General features: G+C 36.6%; 1 protein-coding gene and 1 pseudogene across 1 annotated transcript in view; both read right to left on the bottom strand.

The window, feature by feature from the left end:
• The window catches only part of slc25a42 (solute carrier family 25 member 42), a 31,446-nt gene that overhangs the window by 9,456 nt on the left and 1,990 nt on the right, over positions 1-20,000 (bottom strand). The window contains exon 2 of the mRNA XM_056446383.1: positions 9,774-9,919. Coding sequence (XP_056302358.1) covers positions 9,774-9,869 — 96 coding nt within the window. The 5' untranslated portion in view covers positions 9,870-9,919. The remainder of the gene's footprint in view (positions 1-9,773; positions 9,920-20,000) is intronic.
• Positions 9,895-20,000, bottom strand: part of LOC130238818 (armadillo repeat-containing protein 6-like) — a 38,874-nt pseudogene continuing 28,768 nt past the window's right edge.

Below are 20,000 nucleotides of genomic sequence, written 5' to 3' on the forward strand. Positions count from 1 at the left end.
ACAACAACAGATTTTAGATGGATAGATAAATAATTCAGACTCAAAGATAAAGGTAAATAAATGAGGCAAGTACAAGGTTTCCGCTACATTCATTCTTTTATGGCGGGGCGCCACACCACAATTCATACCACCATGGCTACATTACAGCTTCTCATTCAAAACATTCAAACATTTTTATGAATTAGTTATAATTGCACCAAAACGTATTAAAAGGTAAGTGAATTATAACAGCGTGTACTTTTCTGTACCCGTAGTAGTGCTGTGCATTATTTGTGTAACCCTTTAAGGTGACATGCTGACTGACTGACTGTCAGGTGTGTGATGCGTGAGGCCAGCAAACACGATGCATAGCTTTCAGTTAAGATGAACACGGTTTCCATAATTATATTTATTTATATGGCTCTGCATACAACAAACAAAGACTTGATCTTGCTGGAGTTTATAGCCGTTTCACTTTACTTCATTAATGCCTCTCTGTAGGTCTGTTAGAGACTTTCATAAATATTCCTAGCCAATCTAATAAATGTTGGAGACATACTCACTACATAAACACGCTAAACAGCAGCGTTTATTTGAGAGCGCACAAGAAAATCTGGGCTTGAGCAGCGTATATTTGTGGGGGCGTGCATGAAGTTTTGTGCACGAGCAGAGAGTTTTGTCAGTGAGCTGGGTTAAATATACATAAAAACAGTTTACTCTAGTATGGGTTAAAAAATTACTGTAATATTTATGTATTTTGTTTTTAAACGAGCCTAAAAAAGTAACACCAACCTATACGCAACTCAACTTAGCTTTCAAATTTTGACTGTAATATAATGATAACATGCACCTTTTTGTAAAGCTGCTTTGGAACGGAAATTATAGTGAAAAGCACAATACAAATAAACTTGAATGAAAATTATGTTTAAACATGTCCAGGCAGGAGCACATACTGTGTTTCTAGGAAGGACTCAGACTTCCTTTTAATCTTTATAAAGCAGAACAGGTTTATATTCACACTTCTAATCTGTTTCCACCCATAAACCCATGAGCTGAATGAATATACAAAAAAACATTGGGCTGAGATGATTTCAATAAACCGGTTCCGGCATGCTGAAAGAGTAGAGACTGTTCTTCTGTTTGTTTGAATAAGAATCAAGAGGGAATGCGCAGTGAGTCTTATTCATTAGAAAAGAATGAAGCAAAACAATGTTCAACATGATCCTGCGGCTGACAGAAACGATTAAAAATGATTTCCACATGCCACAGGAGATCGGCACGATTTAGAAAACAGAAAATAAATAAATAAATACATAAATAAATAATAATATTTATAAATAATATATATATTTTTTCTTTTTTTCTAATGAAATTTGTGGATTAAAATGGCATTTATAAAACAAAAACAAAGCGAAAGCATTTTTTTAAATATCAGTATCTTCGAATTTACAATAGATATTCAACCTTATTAACGTGTTAGGGAAAAAACTTACAAGCTTTATATTCATTTGTAATTCTTTTTTTCCTTTTCTTTTTAATCAGACATTTATAGATTTAAGAAAATATTAATAATTTCCTGAAACACACAACTAAAAACTAAAATGATAATAAAAATACACACAAACTAAATATTTTCTAGAGGCCTCTAAATTTTGTCCTATAATTGTTGAATATTAGCATTATTAATACAAAAAAGTAAACATTTCTATGTAAAAACAAATAATAAATAACAATAAAAATGTTATTTTTGCTGTATTTCATTAAAATAATAATAATAATAATAATTAAAAACATAACTAAATATACACAAACTAAGAAATATTAATGCTACAATAATTCACAATAACCATGGTTAAATGTAATTAAAGGGCACATATTTTACCCCTTTTTCCAGATTTAATATAAGTCTTTTGTGTCTCCAGAATGTGTCTGTAAAGTTTCAGCTCAAAACACCCACCAGATTATTTATTATCGCTGTCTGAAGTTTGTAGTTTTCAGCTCAGAGCATCTTGTAGCTGTTTTTGTGGCCTGTGCCTTTAATATTAGTTCTCCCCGCGCACCGTTCCCACGTGTCTGTCAGAGTGTGCCTCAATCTCCGCCTCGGCTGCGTCAGATAACAGACAGACATGAAGGAAGCAGATCTCACGTAACGTTTGTGAGAAATACTACAGTAAGAACTTTCCCAATGATTATTTGATGTGGAGTTGCAACGAGTCACACACAATGTCATTACAAAGTTCATACACACAACTACACACACAGACAACTAACTTTGCACTGTTTTTGCACGGCAAATGTGACAGGATACAGGTTAATATCCACTGCTGTAGGGATATCCGTTAAGTTAATATTCAAAATAAACCTGATTTAACGTCCACAAACTGGAATTGAAGCGTCTTCCTTTATAATTGTCCTGACACTATGCGGCTGTGGTGATAAAGACAGTAAAAATTGCTGTAATTCAATACAAACATGCACTGTTTTAAAAACTTTTACATTTGTAAAATGCATTCTTGATCACATTTGATGATGATCACAGAGAGCTGAACAGATCTTTTAATCCCAGCTGCTTTGCGCATGTCCTGTCTTGTTGATATGATCATACGAGTTACTACAGAGACTCGTTTATACGTGATTGTCAATCAGTTCGATGGGCGGGGAAACTGCACTCCTATGTCACGTTGCGGTCGGCCTCAGAATGGGAGGGATATGGGTCCTATTTTAATGTCAGGAAATAAAAAAAGAGACTTATTGTGTTTCTATCACTCTAATATGACTGTGGACGCACTATACCTACACACAGTTCTGTCCAAACAGCTTCCAAAAGATGATTTTCATCATAGGTGCCCTTTAAATCTACAGCCCTAATAAATATATACAGCACAACAGAATGCCCCTTAACCATTAAAATGACTGTGAGTTTACTGTAAACAGACCAATCAGCAACCCACATGCATATAAAAACAACATCCTCATGCAACGATTATCATCATAACAGTTATAATAATATCTAACTGAAATAGAAACTGGTTCTGGTAGCATTGTCTAAGTATTTTGAGAGCTTGAATTCATCCCACACGTCTTCAAAAGCATTGATTTAAAAATAAATGACAGCTGTATTTTAACACTTGATTATTAATATGGTCATAGTGTGGATACAGTGTTTGAAAAAGGCTGTAGTTTCAGTATATATTCACATAACACTGAAGGTTATTATTGTTCCTATAAAAACAACAGTAAGGGCATACATTTTCATTCTAATAGCATCAGGGTTCCCAATTGAAGCCAAATGTAAAATTCCCTGACATTCACTGACTTTCCCTGACTAAAAAGCTGATTTTCCATGACCCAAGAGCCCAAAACAAAGATGGAAATTAGATTGGATTGTCTTTTTTAATTCGATAGTCTTCTTATGTTCTTATAATATTAATACAACATTAAGACACAAGCAGTTTACGACTTTAAACACCTGACTAAATATCGGTTGCAGAGAGGAGATTAAAAAAAAATGTCAAAACGTAGCAGTAATTTGTTCACAACCTAATTATAGCTATACGTTTTATTCGCTCAGTGACCATTCATGCCACCTAATAGGGCTGTACGCTTAATTAATATGGTATCAAAATTGCGCAATTTCTAAATCACTAAATCTGTAATACTTTGGAAAGCTGATGTATTTCCATCATCTGTAAACTAGGTAATTTGTAAGACCTGTCAGTCACATATCGCGACACATATCTAAAAGCATGGAAAGTGTGAGCGTATTGTTAATGTGCTGTGTTGTTTGCCATTACTAGGCGACCATCAACCCTTTTCTCAGAGGATGACCAAACTAACAAAACATTGCTGCAGCTCTGATACAAGTTTTATTTATGGAGAAAATTAAAAAGCACTGGGTGTCCTGTGCTTGTCTGAGGTAATTAGTCTAACGACACGTGTATATTTTATACAGACAAAGTATGCGGCTGATCGCTCCATTCTTGTGACTCGCGGTGCACTTGCATATCGAGTTTGACGGCGCGCACACACACACACACACAGTAGTCTATTTATTTGTTTTGCCACAGGTCTGTTCTAGAGACAATTGTTTTACACCTTTACTAGGTTTTGTTCTGTCTTTCAGAGACTCGTTACAGGACTTTAATAAAGATCTAATTGTTTTTCTTTGGAAATAATGTTTCAGATTCCTACTGTAAAAATGTCTGTGAGTGAAAAAATCGTGATTAAAATCAAAATTGCAATATTGTTCAAGAAAATCGTGATAGGTGTCTTTTGCCAATATCGCACAGACCTACCACCTAATACTGGCTCCACTTAAAATAAAAAATAAAGAATTATAACACAATAAAAAAATGGAAAATATTGTAGTTTTTATAAATGCAAAGCAACATTTAAAATTAATTAAATAAAAATAAAAATCCCAGACATTCCATGACCTGGACAAAATAATATATATAAATCTAAAAATGTAATGATATTCCAGAAATTCCATGACCTGTGGAAATTAACCGACCAATCAGAAGACAGAAGTGTGACAGTGTTAAACATTAAAGTGAGACAAGATGGGAGGAAATAGAAAGTGAAACCCAGGAAATACCAATTCAAGCATTAATAGGTAAAAAAAAAAACTAATTTCCAGATGAAGATCCAGTACCTTAACCCACTGACACAGTTAAATTTAAAAGCTTGGTTTACAGTGGTAAAGGAACTTCATTTGGAAAAACATATTCAAATGGAAAATTGGGTGGTGCATGACCCAGATTTGAAACCTGCGACTATGGATAATAGATTTAAACAATGGGTAGATTTAGGAAGCTCTTCAAATTGTACAATTATATAAGATGGCAGAATGGAATGATTCCAAACTTTAAGATCTATTTAAAATGAAACACGCACTACGATTACAAAAAGAGATCTTTGAAAAGAAATGGAGTAAATGGCTGGCTTTCTCCACAACGACAACATAATTATCCATAATTTAACATTTACATAATCACCTTTAATTTGATTTTATTTGTTTATTTATTTCCTTGACGAGGTTACTTTTATATTTGTATGCATGTATGTATGTATGTATGTATGTATGTATATATGTATGTATGTATGTATGTATATATTTTTTATATATTTATTTATTTTAATGTAATTTTTTTGTTTGTTTTGTTTTCACTGGTTATATGTTTCTAAAAATAATCAATAAAAACGAAGTATAAAAAAAAAATAATAATATAAAATAAAAATTAAAGCACAGTGTGTAAAGGATTAAAGAAAACACTGAGATCAGAAGCAGAGATGAGAAGAGAAACAGATATCTGATGGGAAAAAAAAAATAAAAATCACAGAGGAAAAACTGAACTCATGACTGTAAAGCAAACAGACCAGCAGGTCACATATTTACCACTGACAAAAAAGCCAATCTGTCCTTTTATATGTTAAAGAGCAGGTCATATGGTATATTAAAGTGTCCTAATACTGCGTTGGAGTCTCCTACAACAGGTTTACATGGATCTAAGGTAAGAAAGCACTGTAATTTTATCACAATATGCAATCGTCTGTAAGCCCCTCCCTCTATAAACCAGCTTTGCTCTGATTGGTTAAAAAGCCAATTTCAGAGTGTTTTTATATTGTGGGAGGCATGAAATTAAGATAATGAGTTAATAGCAGGAAAAAAATACTCAAAAATATAATGATTGTTAAGGCAGAGTTATTTGTTGTTCATTTTATTGCTTTGGACTGAGGGGGAAACCTCGAACCAGTGACCTTCTTGCTGTGAGGCGACAGTGCTAACCACTGTAGCACCATAGTGTGGAATAAGTAAGTAAGTTTTATAGTGTTAGTAATATTTTAATATAAACACTTACTGGATTGAAGGCTTATTTGATTATAAATACATCTTTTATAAACATTTAAATTCATTATTCTATATTTAAAATTATTTTATTTATTTATTTATTGCATTAGATGTTTTTAAAACTCTAAGCTATGATCACAAAAGGAAGCATTAAATATCTTAAGACATATGGATAGATGGGCGCCATGGTGGCTCAGTGGTTAGCACTTTCGCCTCACAGGAAGAAATTCGCTGGTTTGAGTCCCGGCTGGGTCTTTCTGTGTGGTGTTTGCATGTTCTCTCCATGTTGAAGTGGGTTTCCTCCACAGTCCAAACACATGCGCTATAGGGGAATTGATTAACTAAATTGGACATAGTGTATGTGTGTGAATGCAAGAGTGCATGGGTGTTTTCCAGTACTGTGTTGCAGCTGGAAAGACAACCGCTGTCTAAAACATATGCTGGAATAATTGGCGGTTCATTCTGCTGTGGCGACCCCTGATGAATAAAGGGACTAAGCCAAAGGAAAATGAATGAATGAATTAATTAATTAATGAATAAGAATAGATGATTGATGTTTGTGATGTTTAACAACAGAGCAAAGACATTTGTCACTGTATTAGACTTTATTTAAGTATAATCTTGAAGGACAATATTATTTGTGTTCGGTTTGGATTTATCAATAAAAGTGAGTTTTCTATTTATCCCCATATTTTCAGTACTTTGTACTATATAAGCCATAAATGCCATTAAATATGACACACATGAACTCTTTTTTTTGTCTGAATGTCTAATAAACCTTTAGATTAAAATAAAGATTTTTAATTCGTCAGGCGTCACAGTGTTAATCTGACCTCTGAGTAATCCACTGATAGCCTGACTTCCTTTAGACTGTAAACACTGCGCCTCTTTCCAAACACTAATCTTGTGTTCTTCCTGTTCCTGCATGACTAAAGGCCAGCCTGAAATGCCCCACAAACCGGTTTTAACATCTGCATTCCTTACACTAACAATGTGCACAGATATGGAGACAGTGGAGTCCAGGGTTCCCCACAGACACCAGATTCAAGCTCTTTCAATGATATTTTAAAGCAGCATTCATTTTATATCAAGCATCTTTGGCTACGTTCAAGCTGCGAGGCTTAGTGCTCAAATCTGATTTTTGCTCAGATCTGATGGCTGTTCACACTGCTCTTATAAATGTGGCCAATATCAGATTTGCAGTGTGAACAGATCCTGTTCCTAAACTGACCCGCATGCGCAAAAGTAGATACGGACAGCACACAATGTCTAATTATGCACACAATGTGTTTACTGTATGAAGTAAGCACGTTATCAGATCATGCTTATGATTATTACTCTTTTCACAGGCAGCCGTGGTGTATTTCATCAACTGTAAAGGGTTATTCTGCTACTACTAATGTGTATTTCGCCATTTGAGAGCTAAAATAAGTCTCCTGTGATTAAAAACACTGATCATTTGTGATTTATGACAACCGCGGTGTGTGGCGCTCTGACCAGCGGTGTAGTGAACTCATCAAGGGTTAATGAGCAGCTGCAGACTGAACTGTGAAGGTGGAGTTGGTTTATCTCCGTTTGCATAGTTATTTCATTTTACTTCGTTATAAACAGCAGACGCGTTCAGCAGGGGGGTTTGGGTGCTCGAGCACCTGCCCTTTTTTTCTCTTAGAGAGAAAGTTCCCCCTCCTTTGCACACGGATCCCCTATCCGCAACACCCACGACACTTCAGCTTCGCGATCAACCCGTGCCTCAATCGTTAACCAGATTAGTTAACCAGCACCAGTTTTACCTTCAAAATCATTTTCAACATGAACAACCCACTCTCTGTGGTCCAGTAATCGCCCTGTGTGCTATTCTACTGTGCTGCTGAGGAGTAGAGGATGTCTGCAGCACAGAATGATGACGCATGTCGCTCGAAGATTATGTAAAAGTCACATGAAATCCGACATAACCGTTCACACTGCGGTCGCATTGCAGAACATCAGATCTGTGTCTGATTTAAGACTACATATGAAAGTGGCACAGATCTGACCAGATTCCATGCGGTTTGGGCTGTTCACACTGTCATCACCCGAGTCATATGAGGGGAAAAAATCTGATTCGGGCCACATTTGGCTGCAGTGTGAACGTAGCCTTTGTAACTAGCCTTTGTGGACCAGTCATCCAGAAACATAGATTTTCCTACCACTGCTATGCTGATGATACCCAGCTATACCTCTCTTTTCACCCTGATGATCCCTCGGTTCCAGCTCGCATCTCAGCCTGCCTGTCAGACATCTCACACAGGATGAAAGATCATCATCTTCAGCTTAACCTCATGAAAACGGAAATGCTTGAAGTTTCTGCCAACCCGACTCTTCACCATAACTTTTCAATCCAGATGGATGGGGCAACCATTACTGCATCCAAAATGCTAAAAAGCCTTGGAGTAACGATTGATGACCAACTGAACTTCTCTGAGCACATTTCTAGAACTGCTCGATCTTGCAGATTCGCACTCTATAACATCAGAAAGGTCCGACCCTTCCTATCTGAACATACAGCTCAACTCATTGTTCAAGCTCTTGTTCTCTCCAAACTGGACTATTGCAACTCTCTACTAGCCGGGCTTCCAGCTAATTCTATCAAACCTCTTCAGCTGCTTCAGAACGCAGCAGCACGAGTGGTCTTTGATGAACCCAAAAGAGCACATGTCACTCCGCTACTCACCCGTTTGCACTGGCTGCCAGTTGCTGCTCGCATCAAATTCAAAGCTCTGATGTTTGCTTACAAAGCGACCTCTGGCTTTGCTCCTTCTTATCTGCTCTCACTTCTGCAGATATATGTGCCCTCCAGAAACTTGCGTTCTGTGAATGAACGTCGCCTCGTGGTTCCATCCCTAAGAGGGAAGAAATCACTTTCCCGAACTCTCACATTCAATCTGCCCAGTTGGTGGAATGAACTCCCTAACTACATCAGAACAGCAGAGTCACTTGCTGTCTTCAAGAAACCACTAAAAACTCAACTGTTTAGTCTCCACTTTCCTTCCTAATCTATAACTGCCTCTCTGGCTATACCACTAACTGTACTCTCTCTCTCTCAAAAACAACTTACATTACTAATGCTTTGCTTCTTAGACTTTACACACCTGAAACTTGTCTATAGCACTTGTTCACTGCTGCTCTTATAGTTGTGTAAATTGCTTCCTTGTCCTCATTTGTAAGTCGCCTTGAATAAAAGCGTCTGCTAAATGACTAAATGTAAATGTAACTCATACCCCAGCATATGTAGCGCTTACTGTATTCAACATTTCACTCACACTTAATATTTGCATTAAAAATGTCAGAGTAATTTAACAAAAAAAATTAGAAAGTTGTGTTCAAAGTACTTGGTCCACAGGTATATAGGTAATGCAGTACCTGTAAAATTGGTTAAATGCGCATTATATGTGCAAGACTTAAATTTAAGATTTTTAAACGAAGAATTTCTCAGGTTTTTTTTTCATTCATGCCATTATTTGACAGCAGCACAGTGCAATTGTTGAAATAACTCAATAAACTAATTTAAAGTACTCTCATGGAACTAAACTGTACAAAAAAGATCTGTTAATTAACAGTTTGCTGTATTTTGTGATTCACAAGTGTTTGTTACCTCACAGCAAGAAGGTTTCTGGTTCGAGTCCCGGCTGGGTCATGTGTGGAGTTTGCATGTTCTCTCCATGTTGGCATGGGTTTGCTCCAGTTTCCTCCACAGTCCAAACACATGTGCTATAGGGGATTTGATGAACTAAATTGGCCTTAGCGTATGAGTGTGTGTGTGTGTGAATTCGAGAGTATATGGGTGTTTCCCAGTACTGGGTTGCAGCTGGAATAGTTTGCAGTTTATTCCGCTGTGGCGACCCCTGATAAATAAAGGGATTAAGCCGAAGGAAAATGAATGAATGCTTGGAATTTGAGTTCTCACCTCTGATTGGCTGGCGGCGGGACGGGGCAGCACTTCTCCCTGTGTCAGTGCCCCCTGGCGTTCCTGAACCGCATTACCCATGCCAACCTGATCCATTCATACACACAGCACACAGGGGGGCTCACCGGCCAACACGCAAATCACACCTGCAAACACAGGAGAGAAAGATTGTCACACCATACATAAGCTAGGCATGGGATGAAAAACGGTTTCAAGGTTTATCGTGTAGAGCTTTTAAAGCTGCAAAAATTTTGCGTTATACCAGTCATACGATATATGTAGGATTTTTTTTATGTGGTTTTTAACAAATATTTTTAGTTAGTTTTTTAAGGCAACAGCATCTCCAACAGAGAAGGAGCCTCCGCATCAAGAGCTACTGGTCAGCCCACAATTCAACAACATCTGAAAAACAAATCAACATCCAAACATGCTTTACAGCTGAAGAGAGCAGTGGCTTTACTTTATATCCAAAGGAAAAAAAGATATCCATTATTCAATGATGCCTTTTTAATTTGTTGAGTTATTGGTGTTTTTGAAACTAATGAAGACAGCAGAAGTCAAAGATTTATTTGAATTATTTAGCCTGACATGTTTACTGCTCCAAAATATTTTACAAAATGAAATATCTTGTGTTCAATGGTGTTAAGACTTTAATGTTTTGCTCTAGGGTTCAAGAGGTAACATTTAATGTGGTTAAAATTTGTGGCGAGTTGGTGGCAAAATTTCAACACAACCACCAAAATACTGCCAAAAATAGTTGAATTTATTTACAATAGTGAAAGAAGTCAAACAGAAAAGATAAAAGTATTATTTACAAGATCACACACAAAAGAGAATAAATCAACGTATATTATGGATGGGGAAACGAGAATTAAGTGGCGCCAAATGAATGAAAGCAATATAACAAAACATCCAAATCTAGCTAATATAACCCTCTAAACTATCTAATAGAAAACACACAACACAACATCTTCAGCGTTTTCACGCTATAACTAAATCTACTCTAACCAAAAATACGGAGAAAACTTACAGCGGGTGGCGCTCACTTCTAAACTAGTGTGTTTAGACAGTGGAGTTATCTAAACTCCTCGAATCCCAGGGGAAGGCTGACGCCAGAGATCAGGGGATTGCCACATACAAGACGGTAACAGCGATCAACACAAGAACAAGACCAAAATCAAAACTCTACATTAACATCAATATCACAGCACATAACAACAAGCCAAAACACACACAAAAGCAAGCAAAGAGAGCAAAAGCAGAACGAGCTTCCCCGCTCGCGTCCCTTTAAACTTTGAGCCCCTATCCTGATTGGTAGCTGATGACGTCACAGGGTGGAATAGAGATTGACATCTTCACGGACGAATAGGATACTGGAATGGGCGTACCTGAGAATTGGCACAGAGAGAGAGGGAGGGAGGGAGCGAGAGAGAAAGAGAGAGAGAGAGAGAACACACAAGCAAAACATACAGGCATACACATATGACTGTAACAAATGGGGAAAGTGGTTGTTTTTTTACCCAGACATTTCAAAAAGAACATGTTTTAGAGCAGTAAACGCCGCGCTACCATGGTATTTTTATCCAAGATTATCATACCGTCGGAATCTTATACCAGTCCAAGCCTAATATAACCATGCCAAAAAAGCACAGGCTTGTTTTATACCCAGAAAATTTTATACCTTGTTTATGCTTTTTAGACAATTTCTAGAAGAATTTAATTCACCCTAAACTGACAACAAGAAACATTCTGATTAAAGAAAAAGAAAAAAAAAAGGTTTTCAGGATAATTTTTTGCCTTTTGTGTATTATTGTGTGTTAATTTAACACCCTGTTCATCATTATTACACTTTACAATTTATCATAATTACATAAGCAATTAATTTAAGCTGATATAAAAAAATATTTGGACTTACTCATCACTGAACAATTCAATACTGAAAATCACAACTCAACAGTAAAACTTCAGACACAATTAAAAAATAAATATTAAAAATAATCAAAAAGTCTGTAAATAATAGATAATGTATTAGCTTCCACAAACTTATGAGCAATTGAGCAATATATATTTATTATTATTATTATTATTAGTAGTAGTAGTAGTAGTAGTAGTATTAATAAATTACATTCATTAATCTTTCTTACAGGGCTGGGCGATAAAATCAGTATCTGTATTTATTAACTGAACACCAAATCATTAAAAAGTTTGGTATAACTTTTTGGTATGAAGCGATATAGTTTTATTAAAATGTGGCTGCTGAGTGTGCGCCTTGGAAGCAATGCCAATAAGCTTGGTGTCACAAGGGAGACGCTGACAGGATGTGCGGATCCAAAAGCAGGTTTATTACGCAGAGGTGGTCAGCCAAGCAACAGTCAACACAGCGGCAAACAGATGTACACAGAGAATCCAGAGTCATGGTCGGATAACAGGTAGCAGGCAACGTAAACAAACAAACAAACAAAGATCGGTACACTGCAGGATAAGGCAAGGAAAGCACGTCGTAATGTTAACTAAATAGCTAAACAAGACTCAGCACTGATGTGTGTGCGTGCTGTATAAATAGTCCATGTAATCAGGCTCTGACAATCCTCCGGCTGTGTGTATGCAATCAGTCAGGATCAGGAACCGGTGTGTGTGTGTGTGTGGTGCATGACTGGACCTTGTAGTCCATTGGCGATCTGCAACAGCGAGATTGCTGATAATCATAGCACTTAGGGTGTCAGTTTGTCATTTCCAAAAGGCGCATGACTTGGGAGCGATCCACTTGACTGGCAGTAGCAGGCCAGAGGAGCTGATGTCTAACGTGTGAATCTGGCCGGATCAAATAACATCTGAAAGGGTCACACAGATGGAGCTCTAATAATAGCACAAATGCTGAATAATTCAAGGTCCTGACAGACGGTGATATGAACAAGGCCTAAGCAACATTACTCAACATAGCAGACAACCTTAAATAGTTTTCTGAATATAATCTAAACATCATTTATTCTATTAATGGCTGGGCGATATGACAATAAACTGATATCACGATATAGGTCATCTCCTATCCTAATAACGATACATCACAATAAAGCACCGTTTCTGCAAATTCAATCAATTCATAGTTTATATCCGTTGACCACAGGTAATGAATCATTTCATTTTTACATTATATAGTATCTGCTCATTCAAATGCGATCATATTTATCACTTTATTTACAACTTTAGGGCAAATGTTTGATTAAAATTGTGTAGTAATAAAATACATATTAATAAAATATAAAACACTTTTCAAAAACTATTACAGATCCAACATAAAACTGTAAAAAATTTCTAAATAAAATGCTGTTGTCCGCGTTTCTGTCTGCATCCCCGTAATGTTGTGTAATATTGCGCTCGTGTGTGTGTGTATGTATGTATGTATGTATGTATGTATGTATGTATGTATGTATGTATGTATGTATGTATGTATGTATGTATGTATGTATGTATGTATGTATGTATGTATGTATGTATGTATATATATATATATATATATATATATATATATATATATATATATATATATATATATATATATATATATATATATATATATATATATATATATATATATATATGTAAAATAATTTAACAATTTGGATACTTTAATCAATACAATGTATACAATGTATTGACAATGATTTTTTTAAATATCAGATTAATATTAGATAAAAAAAACAAACATAAAAAACTACTGTTAAAAATATTGACATTGCAATACTAAAATGCTTTGCAAGACAAATGTGCACAACAATCGCATGTGATTTAAATCGCTCAATCCTAATACACACACACTTATGTCAATGAATGTTGTATTACTCATCTTATCTACTTATCCAGAAGAAACGCTGTATGCGCCGAGCACGCAGTATTCTTAGGGACTCCTCTCACCCTGCTCACAGACTGTTTTCTCTCCTGCCTTCTTTCAGGCGCTTATACCCCCACACTCCTCTGACTTATACTCCTCACAATCACTGCACTATTTAACATTTGCACATTTAAAGTTTGCACATATTCATTGCACTGATTCACTTATCTGAACTGTACATACCCACAGCACATGGACATTTGTAATTATGTTTATCTATCAGCACACTTCTGCTATTAATAGTATCCTGTACATATATTCATTTATTGTAAATCTGTTCATAGCTAATACAATCTGTATATAATGTTGACAGTACATCCATCTGTAAATATCACCATAGTTTTTCTATAACTGCACTTTATAACTTATACCTGTATCCTGCACTTGCTGCTATTGCACTGCTGGTTAGACCTAAACTGCATTTCGTTGCCTTGTACTTGTACATGAGTAATGACAATAAAGTTGAATCTAATCTATTCTAATTACTTTTATTTAAAGTGTGTAAACTACAATATTGAGCTTAATCTTGACTTCACAAATCGAATTACAAATCGCAATATCTGTACAAACACATAAATAAAAATAATTTGCAATTATATTATTAGATATGTGCGATTGTGAAAAATGTACACAGCGCCTGTGATGGATTTGTGAATACAAAAACTGCAAGAAAATGTTTCAGCATCGATATCGCAATAGTCACATCGCAGGATTTTTGGAGCCATTGGCAATTTTAACTTTAATATAATAGTGTGAAAGATTTTTATTTTTATGCTTTTTAAGGCCAGTAACTGTAAGATATAAAGCAAATTTGGGAACAAGATAATATAAAGTTTGCCAAAATTATTTCGTTTACTTATACAATGAAGACTATGCGTATTATTTTACATGTGATTATTGAATTTCTGTTCCTTTTTTATATTTGTGCAAAATTTATTTTGTCAATTTCTTTGTATAATTTTATACATTTTATGCAAATGCACTCCCTTACAAACTGTCCCCATTTGATGTAAAATTAGGATCTATTTTTCCAATAAACTTGGGATATTATGTTCATATTGCAATAAACATTGCAGAAAAAACGAAATATCGCAATGTCAGTTTTTTCCAGTATCATGCACCCCTAGACCAGGGTACATATATGATAGTTCTCAAAAATGTAGCCCTGGGCACATATTTCCAATGAGGTAGGTGAGCTTTAAAGGGCACATAGTTGACCTCTTTTTAAAGATTTAATATTAATATTATGGTTCTTCTGAGTGTGCCAGTTTAGGTTCAGTTTAAAACACAATTCAGATAGAGAAGATTGAGAGAAGGAGCAGGAGTGAGAGGATCAGCAATCAGTCGTACATATACGACTTGGACACAGACCAATAGAGAGTACAAAATCATTTGTGTCTTTGTACAGTTTTACAGCCAACTGTGTGCTAGTTTCAAGTGCCGAGCTTGTACACCGAGACTAATAACCACGCACACTGAATTAACTTTGACTGAGGCAGCGGATGCGTCGCTCGAAGCCGCGACACGGCACACCAGACACTCTCTGTGGCGCACCAGAAACATGAAGTGTCCCGAATCGTCCCGCTGTTGTGTGTACCCTGATAGAAACCTATGTTTAGAATTATAAAACGCACTGCGCAGCGTCAGGTACAGCAGCACCTAGTTAAGATCACAGGGAGCTTCTGTGATCGCGAGAAATGCAAACGGCTGAAGTATAAGGTAGACTCAATGAGAAGTACACATGTTTGCAAACCTACCTAAAGATACAACCAATAATTCCGATTAGAGCGATAATGTGGAGAATATTGATCTTGTGTTGAGCCCAATGAGCCTTGCATCTAAAAATAGAGCTAGGATGTTCCTCTAGTGATATCGCTTCGACTCACGCTGAAAATGGCGGATGTGAATCAACAAACTGAGGATATGATGTGCCTGTCAATCAATATTGGTGGGCGAAAAAAAAAAAAAAAAAAAAAAAAAAAAATCGCACTCCTACGTCAAGTTGCAGTCGATCTGAAAACCGCTCCAATTGGTCCACCGTTTTTTATGTTGTTAAATTGAAAAAAAAAACACTGGGTGTGTTTATATCACCCCAATATGACGGTCTATACACCATACATGCACATATGTCTGTCCAAACAGCTTAAAAAGTCGATTTTTTACCATAGGTGCCCTTTAAAATGTAAACTATCAGGTCAGGAGTAAAGCTGTGCTCTATTCTCAGCTGTGGAACGAGAGGCTCTGTGGGTGAAAGGTGCTTCACGCTGACACACATTCAGTACATATGAACAGGTCAGAACAGGCCACACTGAAAAATAATAACCGTGAAAACCAGCACTGCACAACATATCGTTTTAGCATCAACACTGTAATGTGCACATTTGTAATACTCACATCGCAAGATCTGCAACGTTGAGTAGAGATTATAGATGACCAGAAACCACAGATCAAAACACCATGCTCACTGCAGAACTTAACCACAATGGGAACTTGTCACATTTGCGTGTTTCTCAGAAGCAGAAGTCTTCATAGTTGTAACTTATACTGCACTGAATGGGAGAGTACAACTTTTTTTAACAATCCTTATTTGCTGAAATAATAAAAGGAAAACTAAATAATAGTGTCATCAAGACTTTCAAAACAAGGGGGAAAAAAAAAGTGTGAAATTGATAACGGCAGCCAGAAGAGAGAATAATGTCAGATTTACTGTCCTTCCTCTATATACTGTGCAATACAAACACCAAAGAATTGTTTGTTTTTTTTATGCAAAAATGATAGACTTTAATACAAACTATAACTTTATAAAGTATATATGTTTATCAAAATATTAAAACATTGAAAGATTTTATCACTGATGACCATTAAACTAATAATGGTCATAGAGTGGAGGTTTCTTCTTCATGCGTTTTAATGCCTGTGTGACCATTACACGCCAGCTTAAAGCGTTTGAGCACAAGAGTTTTTAATAAAGATTGATTTTTTTTTTTTGAGGGTGGCATGGTGGCTCAGCACTGTGACCCCACAGCATGAAGGTCGCCGTTTCGAGTCTCAGCTGGGTCAGTTGGTGTTTCTGTGTGGAGTTTGCATGTTCTCCCCGTGTTAGCGTGGGTTTCCTCCAAGTGCTCCGGTTTCGCCCACAGTCCAAACACATGCACTATAGGGGAATTGATCAACTAAATTGGCCGCAGTGTATGAGTGTGTGTGTGTGAATGTGAGAGTGTACGTAAAATATATACTGGATAAGTTGGCGGTTCATTCCACTGTGGTGACCCCTGATATAGGGGTGTCAAAATTGTTTCTTCAGTGCACCGCGATGCAGACGCGGACAATTCAGTATCGGTTCAGTCATTATTATAACCGGTTTTTATGTACTGACGTCATTTATCTCACACGTCTCTGTTGCTTACTATGGTGAGGGAGGCGAGTGTGAGTGTTTACAATGCTCCAACTACTTAAAAACGCAGAAACTGTGCACAATCTCACTGTGTGTGTTTGCCTGGTCAGTGTTCACTTTCAGCAGAAGCCCCTGTTTCACTGCGACTGAGAAAATGAAAGTACTCTATTTTTTCTCTCTCTCTCTCTCTCTCTGGCGTGCCTTTTCCTCTCCTCTCGGCTGTTACAGCGATACTTCTGGATATAGACACAAGCACGTGTCTGCAGAGTTTTCTCCACCATGTCTATCATGGATTAGCTGTGATCCCCGCTGCCGTTTATCAGTGTCACTCATCTGTGAAGAACGCAGAGCGCAAGAGCCAATCGCAGCCCTTTCTGTTGAGCGCGTGACCAATCATAGGGGAGTAAGAACGAACTCAAAAGGCTCAGAAAGCCAGCGGGATATTTATATTAGTTTGTTTGCTATAAATGCTTGTGTTGTTCTGTGCATGCACTTGAGTTTTTATAGGTGCAGTTTATATATCTGACTGTGGTAAAGGACAAAATTGTATAACAAATAGTATAAACATATAAATATGTACATTTTAATACAAGAATTGCTGTAAAGAAAAAATAAAATTGTGTGTGGAAAGCATCGTCAATGCACCGTGATGCACTGAGATATCGAATTGAACCGAATCGATGGCATGTTAATCACAACCGAACCGTAAGACCAGTGTAGGTTCACACCTCTACCCTGATATATAAAGGAAAATGAATGAATATCATGAAAGACATCGTTACAGGAAAAATAAACTTCCTCATACCGTGAAATTAAATTTTGGTCATAATTACCGCCCAAGCCTACTTTTAATTTGTTTATTATATTAAATGCATTTTTCACTCCTCTACAAATCATCCTAATTAATCAACATTAATGACTTCTTTCCAAATACAGCTACTTAAGCCATCTGGTGAAACTGTACACATATTAAAAATATATTGCAGTAAAAAAAATGTATAGATTGTCAGATTATCCCAAAATCACGCAGGCCTACTGAAAATGCTGAACCACAGGGCATTTCACATGTGACGTGTTTACCGCGGTAATCCTGAGACTTTAGAGAGATCCAGACACCTGACGGGTCACAATGACTTACTCACCCTCGTTTAGTAATTCATGATTAAGCCTTTCACAAGCTTTGTAAACCCTTGGTTAAGTAACATTTCACAATGGGGATATTCAGATCTAAAACTGGTCACCTCTAACTAATTTTGCTTTCCATACTTCTCATTTTTCATTAAGTGAAATAGTTCAGAAAAAATCTGAAAACTGCACTCAGATATTTACCTTCTGCCTAATATTGTCCTGAAATCATCAGGAAAATTAAAAACTCTTACAGTATGTTTTACAAGAACACATTATTTTAGTCTTTCTGCAAGTTTATTAAAATAACCACATTAAATATTTCTAGAATCAGTGTTATTTTAGTGTTTTTAATATGCTATTATAGTAAATATTTACATTTAAATGAGCTTTTTTTTATGTTTTTACGTTCCAGTTATATTTTATTTATGTTTTAGCAATTTTATGTGGTTTCAGAAACCAATTATAAATTATGAATTATGTTATCTTTGTTTTTCACTGTGCATTCACTTTACAAAAAGCGATAAGTGATAAATGGCTCGTTTCCACACAGTGGTACGGTACGGTACGGTTTGGTACGCTTTTATGGCCGTTTCCACTGTCACAAAGCGTACCGAACCGTACCGTACCACTTTTTCGGCACCCTTTCGAAAGGGTACCAAACACGAGAAAGGGTACCAAAAGGCGGAGCTACACGCGCAGCTGAACGCTATTGGTTTACAGAGAGGCGTCATTCGCTTACGCAACAAGCCAGAATGAAAACAAAAAACCCGCCATGTTTGAATTACACAGCGAGAGATTATAGCGGAATTATAAATACATATAATGGCGAGCCATGGTCGATCTGGGCTCAAACAAACTTTGTTGTCGTCTTGATGAACAGCCACAAATCCAAGAAGAAGAGCAGATTTACCCTGTGCCCCGTAGTTTTTTACGAGCCAGTCTGAGGCGTGAGCGGTTTCGCTTTCTTGCTAGCTCTCGCGTGCGTCTAACATTATATCTGAAATAACAAACTTCTTGAGCTGATGATAATAACCTGCGCTTGATTATTGACGTGCTTTTGAAACCCGATCCTGTCAGACACTGACAAACACGAGAGTGAAGCGTGAAGAAACAAAGGAGAAGCCGGAAAAAAAGGAGCACATTATTATTCAGCAAACATGAACAAAATGCCATGATTAACTAACTTATTATCTTCACCTTTTGGACTAATATGAACCAGGAATGATGGAATTACTGTCTAACAGAGGCTACATGTGCTGCTGAAGATTACAGACACAGATGAGAGGTCTGCTCTGACTGTGGGCTATATTTTGTGTTGTTTTGAACCTAAATAAGGATGAAATGTCTGCTGTGTGTAGTTCTTCTGTAGTCGGTAACATATCGGAGACTGTAAGGGGCTGTATGTGTTTATATATGTTCATTTATTTAGTTATTTAATATAATTACAGACGTTACAGTAGGCTGTTTCGCACTGTCATTGATCTGCAGTTATAATCAACTCATGTTCATAGAAAAGTTACTAATAAACATTTCTACACAAGTATTTATGTGTATGAAGCATCTCTTTTGTGAGAAGTGCTTCTCATATGATATGTGAGAGACCTGTACAGCTTTACTGTAGACATTTCCTCCAGCGAGAATGACGTTGACTGAAACTTTCTGTCATACACCACGCCCACCAAAAGGGTATCCTTGTTAGTGGAAACGCAAGCCTGATAAAGGTGACCCGTACCAAACCAAACCGTACCAGTCAGTGGAAACGAGCCAAAAAGGAAAAAACATTTTTAAAGTGTTAAATAGGCCTAGTGGTGTGTGA

Source organism: Danio aesculapii, chromosome 2 (genome assembly GCF_903798145.1).
Source record: "Danio aesculapii chromosome 2, fDanAes4.1, whole genome shotgun sequence".
In the NCBI taxonomy this organism is placed as follows: domain Eukaryota; kingdom Metazoa; phylum Chordata; class Actinopteri; order Cypriniformes; family Danionidae; genus Danio; species Danio aesculapii.